General features: G+C 42.7%; 1 protein-coding gene across 1 annotated transcript; it reads right to left on the bottom strand.

Moving 5' to 3' along the window:
- Nucleotides 1-6,564: 6,564 nt before the first annotated feature.
- On the bottom strand, nt 6,565-13,621 carry aqp3a (aquaporin 3a). The gene is made up of 6 exons (XM_056301925.1): nt 13,473-13,621; nt 9,789-9,915; nt 9,338-9,475; nt 9,063-9,178; nt 8,651-8,868; nt 6,565-7,971 (listed from the first exon to the last, which is right to left on the bottom strand). Exons 1-6 carry the CDS (start codon nt 13,578-13,580, stop codon nt 7,764-7,766), a joined length of 915 nt encoding a protein of 304 aa, XP_056157900.1. The 5' UTR covers nt 13,581-13,621; the 3' UTR covers nt 6,565-7,763.
- Nucleotides 13,622-13,821: the final 200 nt, after the last annotated feature.

The following is a 13,821-nucleotide window of genomic DNA, read 5'->3' as shown; positions in this document are numbered from 1 at the left end:
ATCATGACTGTTACATAGTGAGTGCAGATTACCATATAATAGTCACATACACATGTTTGCAGGTGGGGCAAAGGGGCGTGACAGTGAGAATGGCACCAACATGAATAAGAGGTGTGTTGGTGTCGGGTCTGACTCAACGTTTGGGGAAACTCATACATAGAACTTTTCACACAGGCTCTTCTTAACAATGAATCACCAACATCTGTGTGTTTGCAAAAGTTGGCTTCAATTGTAGCAAAACCATAACTTTAGCAACAATATAAACTGTTACTTCTGCAATATAATATTCAGTTTTGTAGAGATTACTTGTATTTTAGTGTCCACAACAATAAGCATTCGATAAAGTAGTCTTGCAAGTTATTCATGAGTTTTCTTTGGGCTGGAAGCCAATTTGAAGAAATTAGGTCTACTGTGTGTTACATCAGCTGCCACAGTAAGTTATATTTGCCAGAGTTAAATATACCTGAGGTAGTTTCAGCAACTGATTATATTTTATGCCAAGGGTCATTATTCCATATTCAACAGTCAAACAACTTTAATCGGGGTCAAAAAGAACACACACAAAAATACTAGTCAAGTCAAATTTATTTGTATAGCACAATATCACAAGTTAAAAAATTGCCTCAAGGGGCTTTACAGCAACACAACATCCTGTCCTTAGACCTACGCGCAGATAAATGGCCTGAGTTGCAAAGGTCTTTTTTGTATTTACTTTTCTGTTATCGTAAGACCATATCCTCACCTGCTGTAATGTCCATCCGTCCATCCATTATCCAAACTGCTTATCCTGCTCAGGGTTTGGGGTTGCTGGAGCCTATCCCACCAGTCATTGGGCGGCAGGCGAGGAGACACCCTGGACAGGCCACCAGTCCATCACAGGGCCGACACACACATTCACACCAAGGGACAATTAAGTACGGCCGATTCACCTGACCTACATGTCTTTGGACTGTGGGAGGAAACCGGAGCACCTGGAGGAAACCTACGCAGACACAGAGAGAACATGCAAACTCCACACAGAGGACAACCTGGGACAACCCCTGAGGTTTGACTTCTCTGGGGGTCGAACCCAGGACCTTCTTGCTGTGAGGTGACCACGCTAACCACTGTGCCGCCATGCCGCCCCCAAGTGTTAGCTTTTACAAGCAAATTCTACCCAAAGGACAGAACTGTTAAGTGCTCATGACTTATGATCATATTTTAAATACTGCAGGGAAATAAGTAGGCTACTTTAACTAAGCTGGTGATCAGCTAACAGCATTCCATTGCTGTACAGTTTATGAGGGGCTACATGTGCAACATGTCATTGAAAATTCATTTTCTGCATTAACACTTGGACTTCTTCCCTGCTGATCTTGGTGCAGTCAGTGACGAACATGGTGAAAGGTTTCATCAGGACATTGCGACTATGGAAAAAAGGCATCAGGGCAACTGGAATCCATCAATGTTGGCCGACTATTGTTGGACAGTGACACAAGAGGCACCAGATGCTGAGTGCAAATGAAAATCAGCTGTAAAACATTTAGTCTTGTGCTACAGGCGAGAGTGAGCTATTCATTTTCATACCAGTTCAATCCATATGGGAATCATTGGGGCCTTTCCCATTATGCCTTGGGCACAATGCAGGGAGGTGTCCTGAAACTGTTTTGTGGTGGCAATTTCAAATAATTTTTCTTAGCTATAATAAAAAAGCATCGTAGGGAGGTACACAATAAGCAGTGTAAAATTTTGTTATGAGGACAGTTGTCTCTTTGGGACAAGAGTGAAAACTGCACAAACCACAGCCACATCCTGCTCATCCCCGGACATCACAGTTACACCACATGAGACAGTTCACAGAGGAGGCAGCGTTCATGGGCTCACACTGACCTTACCTCATATGACTTTTTCACCCATAGTGGGAAAATGTGATCCCATGTTTTTTTTTTTTAATCTACAAATGAGAATTGTCAAATATTACTATGTGACCATGGCATCATATCTTTGTCTTATGAACTGACGTGGACTATGTTTCAGCAGTGAAAGTTGAATAGAAGTGAAAATTAAATGAGGGGGGACGATATGCAGATTGTGTTCTCAGTAGAGATCTGTGAGCATCCTCCATTTCCATCTCACCCGTACAAAACACCGTTCATTGACACAGCAGTATTTCAACAAAATGCAGAGCAGATAAGCACATATCACCGGCAGTCATACCAACATATACCCTGGCTCTGCCAAATGACGGAAGATAAGCAGGTATGGGCTTGGCTAGTACTTGGACTGGAGACCTCCTGGGAAAACTGAGTTGCTGCCAGAAGTGGTGTTGGTGGGCCAGTAGGGGGCAGTACAAATATCAAATCCCAGTGCCCCGTTGCAGTGACAGGGACACTGCTGTAGGACAGTGTTTCCCAACTCAATCCTCAAGGACCCCTTATCCTGCAGATTTTCATTGTAACCCTGCATAGGTAGCCCTGCTTGTACTTACTCAACCACTCATCTCATAGCTTGTAATTATGCAAGGTGTGCAACATCTGACATAATTCATTGCTGATTGGTTGAATAACTACAAACAGGTACCTATTCAGGGTCACAAAGAAAATCTGCAGGACAGGGGGTCCTTGAGGACTGGGTTGGGAAACACTGCTGTAGGAGATGATGTCCTTCGGGTGAGACTTTAAACCGAGGTCCTGACTCACTGGTCATTAAAGATCCCATGGCACTTTTCACAAAGAGTAGGGGGTTCCCCGGTGTCCTGGCAAAATTCCCAACCTGGTTGTCTCCATCTGGCCACCTAATCATCCCCCTGTGTAATTGGCTCAATGATTCCTCCCTCTCCACCTCAACCTGATGTATGGTGGGCATTGTCGCACAACATGGCTGCCGTGCATCACCCAGTTGGGTGCTACACATTGGTGGTGGTTGAGGTGAGTTACCCCCTTCAATGTGAAGCGCTTTGGGTGTCTAGATAAAGCACTATATAAATGTAATGATGATGATGATTATTATAATCATTATCATATTGCAGCACAAGACAACATCTTGTGGTCACACATCTGTTGTTTTCATCAAATGTTTGTCACCACTAACCCATGCTTACAGCATATAGACAATGGAGGGTTGTAAAAACATCAGGCGCACCCTCTGAAGGGGAAACAGGTTGATGCCTCCACGATTTGGCATCAAAAGCCTGACTTCAGTGAGTAGACTTGGACCAGTGAGCTAACTGTGCCCTGATGTTAAACTTATAATGCAACAATGTTTGTTTGATGCCAGCGTTCTCTCTATCAACATCCTCTCTCAGTCTTTTTATCTTTAGAAAGGGAATTTGCCATGGTAGGATGTAATAACTGTCAACACCGGTAAGTGTATGAGAACTTGTTGATTGCAGATATGCTTCTTTTTAGTAGGAAATCATTAAAAGTGGTTGTATTAACCCCTCGTGCTTTCAGAATCAAAATCATGTGTCTTTGGCCATGTATTTTTGCACATACATGGAATTCAATTCCGATCTAAAATCCTGCTGTTGTATCCCTGCCAATGTCCATTCAGTCAATCAATCAGTCAGTCTTATCTATCTATATCTGTCTGTCATCATCAGTCTATTGATTTATTAGTTTAAATAAAGACTCAATTAGTCTGCTTACACCCTATATTTGTTTATCCATATTTCTGTTTGTTTAACAGAGGTTACCTTGATATGATCCCTTTCGCTTATCACACACTTGGCATACTTTTCTTCATACGCTTATCAGTAAAGGCATCAGGCTCAACATAAGGTGTGTCTCCCATACCAATGCTGGCTTACTTTTCCTGTGAAATTGTGGTTTACAATGTTGAAATGTGTCCAGGTCCAAATACTTTGATCAGGCTTTGGCTTGAACAACCTGGCCTAAGGGATCTATCTCCCTAGTCCTCCGGGGGGGGGGGGGGGGTATAGGTGTGCTGTGCTAGGAGCTTCAAGAACAGAAATGTGGTGGATAGGTTGCATGCTATGTTGAAAGCATATTGATGCTGTGTAACAGATTCTTCACTGTAGAAGCAAGTACCTTTATCCCTGCAAAGCTTGTATAGGAGCTGTGCCATCTAATGCAAGATGTAACACACTGTAGGAAGCTCATCTACTTTACATCTGTGGGCAATATAATCTTCCATGTTTTGTTTTTGGGTTGAAAAAAATATTTAACTTAATTTTTTAACTCTTACATTAACAGAGAGAGAGCAGTCATTGCAGAGATGGACAGTTTGAATTAGATAGCTGGACAGGAAGGTAAAATAAAATGTAAACTTGTAACTGATTTATGTATCATAGTATTGTGTAGTATTGTATACAAAATATACTTGTGTTTTTGTTTTTTTTGTTTTTTTAGCCAGGCTAACAGTCTATTTTAATCAACTATGTGAATACTGCGGACTCACAAGTAATGATTTAAAACCCTTATACATCAAGATCAAATGAGATCTGACCTGATGTAATATTTCCTATTATATCTAAGTCACGTATCCCTGGAAACACATGCAACTAAAAATAATAATGCTAAAAAAAAAAACATGTCCACAGCAACAACGCTCATGTTAGTGAGATCTGTTTGGCTGAAACATGAATGCCTCAGCATTTTAAGTTGTGTGGAATTGACCATTTCCAAAAATGAAGCTTGATCTAAATTTTTTTTTCCAGAGCAATGATACTTAAAGTGTAGAAGCTGTGATGCAAGGGTGATCCCATTTCAACTTTTAACAACTTGGCAAGCTAGTCACCCTTGAATGTCTAGTGCTAACTTCCATCGGTAATGTAGTACTAAAGTAGGAAGCATTCTACATACACTCCAGTTAAAGCGTTAGTTTCCTGCTTCCCGGGCGAAATACAAGTGTCTCCTTTTACAATTTCTTTTCAACTCCTGACACATGAAAAGCAAGTGGCTGCTTTGAATGTATGAACATGTCCTGCACTGACATTCCTGTGTTGTTTTTGTGGTGAATCATGGGTTTTCAGGGTGAATCAAAGATTGTGTTTCTTCCACACATGCAAATGAACCTGCAGAAACTTGTAGTAATCAGTTGCACAATAGGTACCGAACTTTTGACCAGGCAAGTCTAAGTAATCTAATATGAGGAAAGATTAGACTTTGTGTGATTTTGATCCATTTCAGCTTTCAAAAACAAAAGAAAACAATGGAAGAAAGATGATAGATTTTGCAATAATTTGATGTTGGTAATGGATGATCCTGGATCTTAGTGCAGTTCATCTCAGGACATGCACAAAGAAGGATACGTGCAAATGGTAGGCAAGCTTTGCAGGCGTTTTTTTTTTTTTGTGTGACTGACATGCAGGCACAAGTGCCTATTAAAATAATTCTTTGGAATAGAGAAGGAAAGCTGATTTGATTTATGCACTAAAGTGCAAACACTGACCCTGTGTTTCTAGTATGTGGTGGCTGAGATATACTTTTATATTTGGAAGTAAAATTCAGCCCTGAAATAGCAATGTTTGAGTGCTGCTGTGTGCGACATAATGATGGAGCAGGTCTCTCTGGGGCACATAAAGTGATTTTTAAAGAAAACAGCTGGCTGAGCAAAGAAATGTCTGTCTCAACCAGCTCCCTTGCTTAGGTTCCCCTAACTTGATACAATTCTTCACTTTGAATGATCAGTGCACTTTTCATGCAAACTGGTTACAGACCATGGTGCTCTGTCCACATGAATTTTACATATTCCCCGGTCCTTACCTCAACAACACTGAAAGAATGTAAATTGGCTGATTCAAAGTATTTAAACAGTTTTTGAGAGCACTGGGTGGGGTTTAATCTGTTATTGCCAGTGAAAACGAATGATTTGTTAAAATGCACAATACCTCCAAATCATGCTGCTCACCCAAAATTTTGGCTGTTTTCTTTAAACAGCAATAAACTCATTTGTTGTAAAACATCTGTATCAAAGTAAGATTTATATTGCTATTCAAAATATCGCCCTGCTAATGACAATGAAGTGATGGCAGAGAACAAAGTTGTTTTGTTTTTTTTGTTTGTTGGATTTTCCTCCATTTTTTCCCCTCCTCAATTACACCCGGCCCGTTACCCCACTCTTCCGAGCCTTCCTGGTCGTTGCTCGGGGAGGGCTGCAGACTACCACATCTCTGAGACATGTGGAGTCGCCAGACGCTTCTTTTCACCTGATAGTGAGGAGTTTTGCCAGGGGGACGTAGCGCATGGGATAATCACGCTATTCCCCCCCGTACAGGCACCCTGACCGACCAGAGAAGGCGCTAATGCAGCGACCAGGACACATGCCCACATCCGGCTTCCCACCCTCAGACACGGCCAATTGCATCTGTAGAGACAACTGACCAAGCCGGAGGTAACATGGGGATTCGAACCGGCGATCCTCATGTTGGTAGGCAACGGAATAGACTGCTACGCTACCCGGACGCCCGCAGAGAACAAAGTTATCTGTAATCTGGAGTTACTGTCAAGGCTGAGACCTGTTAATGGGAAAGAAGGGAAAACAGCAGATGGGATGTAACATCATCCCTTGTCCCACATTTAGATAAAAAGGAACTTTATTATATGAATACAAAAGCTTGTCCCCTTGACCATCAAACAAGGTACAGAGATCTCGCAGGTACTTTTGCTCCTAGGCATAGACAGTTACACAAGGTAAAGACGTGAAAGATTAAAAAAAAAATTATGCTATTTTTGAAGAAATACAGTTGATTTCAAAAATCCCTTGAGTTGATTAAGTCCAAAATGGTAGTTTTTGTCTTATCTGGATACACTGCTTATATTTACATGCATGTAACTTGGAGGGTAAAATAACCTTTGACTTTGCTCAAGGGAAATGCACTCGCCTAGCCGAGGACACGTCACACTGGCTTTCAGCTCTCTCAACAATGGCCAAATAGTCAACAGTTTACAGTATGTAGAAAGTGCATAGGAGACCCACTAAGACAGCAGTGGCATAGTGAAACAATCAGAGGTTGCTGAATAGGTTGCCTCACCACATTATGCAGTTGTAGACAATACAGACACCTGAGGCGTATCTACAAATTATTGTTACGTTGCCAGCGACTGAAGCTGCATTATTCAGACCGCACGATATTCATCTCAGTCACGTCACCATTTTCATACGTTTATACCGCTAGGGTGAAATAGATAAGACTATTCCCTGAAGTCACAAAGCTTACAATGAAAGGTTCAGGACTAACACAAAAAAAGAGAAGAAAAAACAGTAATTAGTTAGGGTTGGGATACAAATGTACACCCACCTAATACAGCTATATAAATACAATGTCACAAAAAAAAAACTACATAAAACTACAATGGTATAGAGCATACAATACTGTCCTTAGAGGAGTGCTAGAGACACCGCGATCCAAGTTTTGGATGTGAAAATGTGAAACGTGAAAACAGAAGAATTAATGTAATTCTATGTTCTTGAAGTTACATTCCCCCTCTACGTTCGCACACAGTTCTTCCTCTACTGCCTAATACAATCATGCCATGGTGTAAAGAAACTGTTATGCAGCTACACTGGCTAAGGAACCTTCCACCATGTCTGTTCTCACAAACACAGAGGCGTAAGAGGTTTTGGTTGTCTTTGGAGGGATGGCCTGGCAGTTGGCCGGAAGGCTGACCGGTGGTTTGGAAAGGAAAATAGTAGACGAAATGGAAGATATGTCGTGTTTTGTGCATGACTGTCTGTGTGTTTGTCTATTTACAAAATATGCATGGGTTTGTGTGCGGCTCTTCAAGAGTGGTGTTGATTGCGCGACCCAAATGTGAGGCCGCTCACGGCATTTCCTTGGTGGTCTCTTTGAGGTTGTCGTTTGTGGTGATGTTGGTGAGCCGAACTCTCTCGTTTTCCTGCTGTTGGTTCTCTTTGTCCCGCGCCTCTCCTTCCACATGGAAGCCAACCATCAGCTGGTAGACCATCACTCCAATGATGGTTCCAAGGAATGGGGCAAAGATGGGCACCAGGAACCAGCATTGCCTCACACTGCAACAACAGTTAATCTTTAGAGATTAATCTGTTCGTAACCACAAGGGGAATCAATTTTTAAATGAGGATCTTAAATGAAAGGCATCCCCCACCCCATTTTCCCCCAATTGTACTTGGCCAATTACCCCACTCTTCCGAGCCGTCCTGGTCATTGCTCCATCCACTCTGGCCATCCGGAGAGGGCTGCAGACTACCACATGCCTCCTCCGATACATGTGGAGTCATCAGCTGCTTCTTTTCACCTGACAGTGAGGAGTTTCACCAGGGGGACGTAGCGTGTGGGAGGATCACGCTATTCCCCCCAGTTCCCCCTCCCCCCAAACAGGCGCCCGAACTGACCATAGGAGATGCTAGTGCAGCGACCAGGACACATAGCCATATCCGCCTTCCCACCCGCAGACACGGCCAATTGTGTCTGTAGGGATGCCTGACCAAGCCGGAGGTAACACGGGGATTCGAACCACCAATCCTCGTGTTGATAGGCAACAGAATAGACCGTTACGCTACCCGGCGCCCCATAGAAAAGTATCTTTTGTACACAAATGTAAAAAAAAAGTCAGTTGGTAGTGAACATTATATGCAACTATTGTAAACGTAATGTGGAGAAATGGGAACACAGACCATGGAAATTGAGGTGGAAATATGTTCTTACTTATAGAGTATTGCAAGTACTCACGTAAAAACATCTTTTCCCCAGCCAGCTATGGCAGTGAAAAGGCGTGGTCCCAGGTCCCTGGCGGGGTTTACAGCATAGCCAGAGTTGAAGCCCATAGAAAGTCCAATGACCAGAACAACGAAGCCAACAGTGAAGGCCTCCAGACCCTGTGGGATGGGGTTGTTGTACGGGTCCACAATGGCCAGGATACACACAATCAGGGCTGCCGTGCCAATGATCTGTAGTGGAAAAGTACAGTCTAGTGAACACCTGGCTGAACACCAGACACATGTCCTACTATTAAAACGAGTAAAATAGAAAACTTAAGACTTGGACTTGGACTCATGACTACCGTGCAGAATGGGCAGTTTTCATTTCAAGAATCATTCTTGTGATTTTTTTTTTCTTCTTCTACCATATCTAGAGTATCTACCTGATCGAAGAAGCCATTGAGAATGGTGAGATGTTTTCCAGGGTAGGTAGCGAAGATGCCAGCTGTGGCTTTTGGCCCGGTAATATTGAAACTTCCAGGAAAGTCCCACAAGGCATCTATGGGATGCAGACAGCGAAATGAAACACAAAACCTCGTCCTTGTTCAGATCCATAAATGGGACACTTATGTATGATTTTACGATACACATGCATTGATAGTGACTGTAATGAGATGGTTTGCTCAAATTTGGCTCACTGTCCGTAACCATCCCTTACCATGGTACATGCCGAAGATTATTGCGGCGCCAAGAAAAGCCCCCAGCGTCTGGAAGGCAAAATACACAGGGAACTTTCTCCAGCGCTCTCTCCCAAGCAGGCACAGGGCAAAGGTCACAGCAGGGTTCAGATGGCCTCCTGTAAAAAACATGCACCACAACAGCGTGTTGACACAATATTTTTGCCTGTTAACATATCGCACAACACATATCCAAAGAACTCTAAATACAGAGTAATCATTTATGTCCATCAAGTTGGGGGGTTTTTTGTTCAGGAAAGTGTAGTAGATTACACAGTGGTGCAACTCGTTCACAACAAGTTTTTACCGGGATACACTGCACCAAAAAAGCAATGATGTTTTTCCTCGTGACAAAACCTTATGAAGTCATGCATGGAAAGTGTGTGAATGTGACTGTGTGAATGTTTGCTAGTGAGATCGTGTTTTGCCTACCAGACACTTGGCCACAGACCAGGATGCCAAGGGTGGCAGCGAAGCCAAAAGCGAAGTTAACAGTGAGAAACATGCCATGGGATCCTCCACTCAGAACCAGCTGGGCTACAGCACCACAGCCAAACATCTGCAGAGAGAGGGGATACAGAGACAGGTTAACATTACAACTTGTTTGCTTTTAGTAGAGATGACATATTAGAGGGTTTTTTTTTTGTTACAAGAGAAAAGTCAGCATGCGTCCCGATATGCATTTCTTTTGTGTGCTCGGCAATAAAAGACAGCAAAAGGTGTGAATGTTTTTAAAGACGGTCCTGAGTGTGCACATTACAGTGTAAAGCTATGAAGAACACAGCACCTGTCTGTGTTCACCTGTGCTTCACCTGTTTGCAAGAAAACCAAATCATGAATACTATATATTCATAGCTCCGGGACCTGGATGTGGTTGTTATCAGAGAAACCAGAGAAATTGAAACCCAGTTTCATTATTGAATAGACTCCATTGTGTTTCTGCTAGGAGACAGAAGGACATGTAGAGAAATTGGCAGCGACTTTGCACAAATTATTTACGTTTTTGTCTTTTCTTTACAGAAAACAAAAAAAATCTTGATTTACTGAGTGGAAACATCAATGGAGTCGAAAGGAAGTAGATTTCCGTGTGTAGTGTTCCATTTTGTGTGTCACACAAATGTTTAGTCCGTCCTTGCACGTGTGTGTGAATTAGCATGCCATGCAAAAAGGCATGTGTGCCTATCTTGAGTGCCACATCTGTATGTTAGAAGATGTGTGTGGTCGTTAAGGAGGCTGCAGGCTCTAACTGTCTGGAAGAGTGAACATTCCTCTCAGCCCACAGGACTCATGCTGAGGTTAGCTACACATACGCAGAGGGCCTGGTGGCAAGGGGAGGTTCGTCATCACTGGGCCCAGTCTAAACTCGACTTGTTTACGTCCTGATGAGACCGACTGCCAGTGTAAAAATACTTTTTTGATCAGCCCTTGTACAGTTGGCTATTCCTTTTTGAAATATAGGCTAATATTTCCTTTCATACTTTGGTCCAATTTCCGTATGTGGATCAGCATATACCACAACTCATCACCGAACCTCTTCTCTTAGTCAGTCTAAATGTCAGAGGCATCTGATTGCAAAATGAGTGGTGCCCAGCCAGCTAGCATAAGACGGCTTAGTGAGATCAGATTTCTCCAAAAAGGGCTATTTATCCTACAGCGAATCTGTAAGTAAACCTCAAATGTCCGTAGTTGATTGTAAATGTTTGTGCAATATATCGTAATGTAGCTGCAGAGAGACCCCCGCCACAGACGTACTGACACACTCATGCGGAGTTCATACTGTGCCCTCTTCCAACCGTTCAGTAACATTCAATTGGCAGATTCATCTGGCTACCCATCCAGCCACTCTTAACCATTCGCAAAGTGGGAAAGGTTGGAGTGAATCAGAGGAGCCTCACAGCAGCCAGCCAATTGAATTGCCCATGTGCTCTTTATTTAGAGATTTGGGCTGAAAGGACAGGGAAAGCTGCTGGACTGGAACCAGCCTCTGAATCATTAAATACGCCCTCTTCAAAAGGAGTATCTGAAACTCGCCCGAAGGCCCTGTTGAGTTCACAACAGGCAAGGAGGGCAGTGATTTAAACTGGTAGATACACTTTTTGTCAATGACGTGGATTCAGTGTGATTTTTCAGATTTTATTGTCTTGATGCAAAAGTTCGGCTAGTCCCATATAACCACCCTGTCCGACCATATTTTTTAATAACACTCCTCCATGCAATATTAAAGATATAGTTGAACAAGTAATTATATAAAAATATGAATATTGCCAACTAATTCCTGTATATATATATATATATATATATATATATATAATCCAGTGAGTCAAGTAAATTCTTTATGGGACAGTACAAGCCTGTTTCATGCCATTAGCAATTGCGTATGGCTGCTTATTGCTTGTGGCTTATGGCTAGTTGAGCACTTTCCCTACCGCTGAGTGTTTCTTTCAACAGTTATATATATATATATATATATATATATATTCCGCTCCTCATTTGTTGAGCACTTTTATCTACACCACTGATGGTTTCCTGAAAAAGAAAAAAAACTATATATATAGTTTATTAAGATGACAGAATGACAACAAAACAATGTATTGTATTCATGAAAAAGTATCCTCACAAGAACACACACACACACCCCCAAGGTTGCACACACCTGTGGATACAACACAAATTCACATGCACTCACTTTGCTTCTTTATCTCATCCGATAGTACTTCACAGTTATCACTCATTAACATGTAGTTTGTTCTAGAGAGAGAGAGAGCCAGTGATATCTCTAGTAGAGTAAGTAAAATATGTCTGGCATCTTCATCACCTGTCAGCTATTGTTCTGATGCTGTCCCTCCCTGTACTACCATCCGCATGTGTCACCTGGTAAACGGACGTGCCACACCTGCCTTGTCCACTTTATGCTGCTCTGACAAGTCAAATCAGCTAGTGACCTTTATACAAGCAGCGATGAAACAAAACACCGGTGGTCTTTAGTCCTCGGGTCATGATTCAGATGCTATTTTGTAAACCAGCGAGGGAGCCAGCGAGTCACTCGACTGACTCTCTCACTCGGTGAAAGTTGAACCAAAATAGCCGCTTCTGAGTTGTAAACTAGACTTGTTTTTAATCGCCCAAATTACTTACTATGCGTGTGTGAACAGGTGCCCACTTACAGCCGGGAGTGGAAATTAAGAGCAATCTAGTCAGGTTGAAGAATTGATATCGAAGCTTATTTTACAAGCGTGGGAAAATAAACACCTACAAACCTGAACAGCTACAGGCGAGACCCATGATGTGAGGGAGTCAGATGATGTGCAGTTGTCTCAATCAGTTCCCTGTGACATATGAAGAGTTCATCGATCTGGCTAAATGTGACTATGGAAATACCATAGACACAGAATGAGCCGAATAAGGTGTGTTGCATGGGACAGTTATAATATTGTGTAAAAAAAGAAACTTCACAAACTTTTTTTTTCTCCCCCAGATGGGCGTTTAGGTGCCGATGTGGCGTGCTGTGGAGGATCACGCCACACAGTAAATATCACCGAGTTCACGGTGGAGCTCGGATGTAAATACAACCGCTGCGTTCACAGTGAGTCCTGTCCAGAAGAACCTGTTACTACTCTGTTTGCGCTCATCTCAAGTGTGCCAGTAAAAGCAGTCACACCATCACACTCCATAAGAGTAATTGATGGCGCCGTACAATGCGTTCAATATCGCTTCACTGCTTTTGAAGTCTACATGTAGTTGATCATTTACGTAATTTGCAAACGTTTTCTTTCCTCGGGCATTCATCACCGTTAACGCCATGAAGGTGGGAAAGTGATGTATGGAAAAGCTGTTCTGTGGAGAACAATTTAACGTATTGCAAAACCAGTGAACCCTGAAAAAAAAACAAGAAAAATGTATGGCTGCAATGCTGACAAGCAGTTGCAGAAAAAAGGCCGTCCTTTGAAAAGTGAACAAGTACATAAGGACATTTCCTGACCCCCAAAATCTTGCTAAGTATAATTGCAGTTTGTGCGTCCGTTTGTCATCTCCTTTCCCTTAAGATAACATACAGTAAGAGAGAAAACACTGCACACACACACACACACACACACACACACACACACACACACTTACCACTAGGATGAGGGTGCCAAGACACTCTGCCAAGGCCTGGCGGAGCAGAAGGTTGCGGATCTGGAAGAACCCTGCCATCTTTTCCAGGTACACCTTTTGTATGCCCATGTTTGCTTGCTGGAACTTGGACGGCGAGAAGACCTGGTTGATAGATACGTCCTTCAGAGATAATGATGTTTGGCAGACTGGCCTCCTCCTCTTATAGAAGTCAAGATGTGCCCAGACTGGGCTGGTGCCAAAAGAGTCCGGCTCCACCCTCCACACCCCGCCTCCCTCCGTCCGGGTCGCTCTCTCTCACTCTCTCTGTTTTTCTTTCCCTCTATTAAACGCTCTCTCTTTCATGCATACA

The sequence above is a fragment of the Lampris incognitus genome, chromosome 1 (assembly GCF_029633865.1).
Source record: "Lampris incognitus isolate fLamInc1 chromosome 1, fLamInc1.hap2, whole genome shotgun sequence".
Lineage (NCBI taxonomy): Eukaryota > Metazoa > Chordata > Actinopteri > Lampriformes > Lampridae > Lampris > Lampris incognitus.
Note: the sequence above shows the minus strand (reverse complement) of the source record. Positions and strands in the feature narration are given on the sequence as shown.

Coding starts and splice junctions, on each gene's coding strand:
- aqp3a (XM_056301925.1), bottom strand. CDS start 13,580: ATGGGCATACAAAAGGTGTACCTGGAAAAGATGGCAGGGTTCTTCCAG. Junction 9,476..9,788: donor GGTCTGTGGCCAAGTGTCTG/GTAGGCAAAACA, acceptor TGTTTTTTACAG/GAGGCCATCTGAACCCTGCT. Junction 7,972..8,650: donor TGGGGAAAAGATGTTTTTAC/GTGAGTACTTGC, acceptor CTGTTGTTGCAG/TGTGAGGCAATGCTGGTTCC.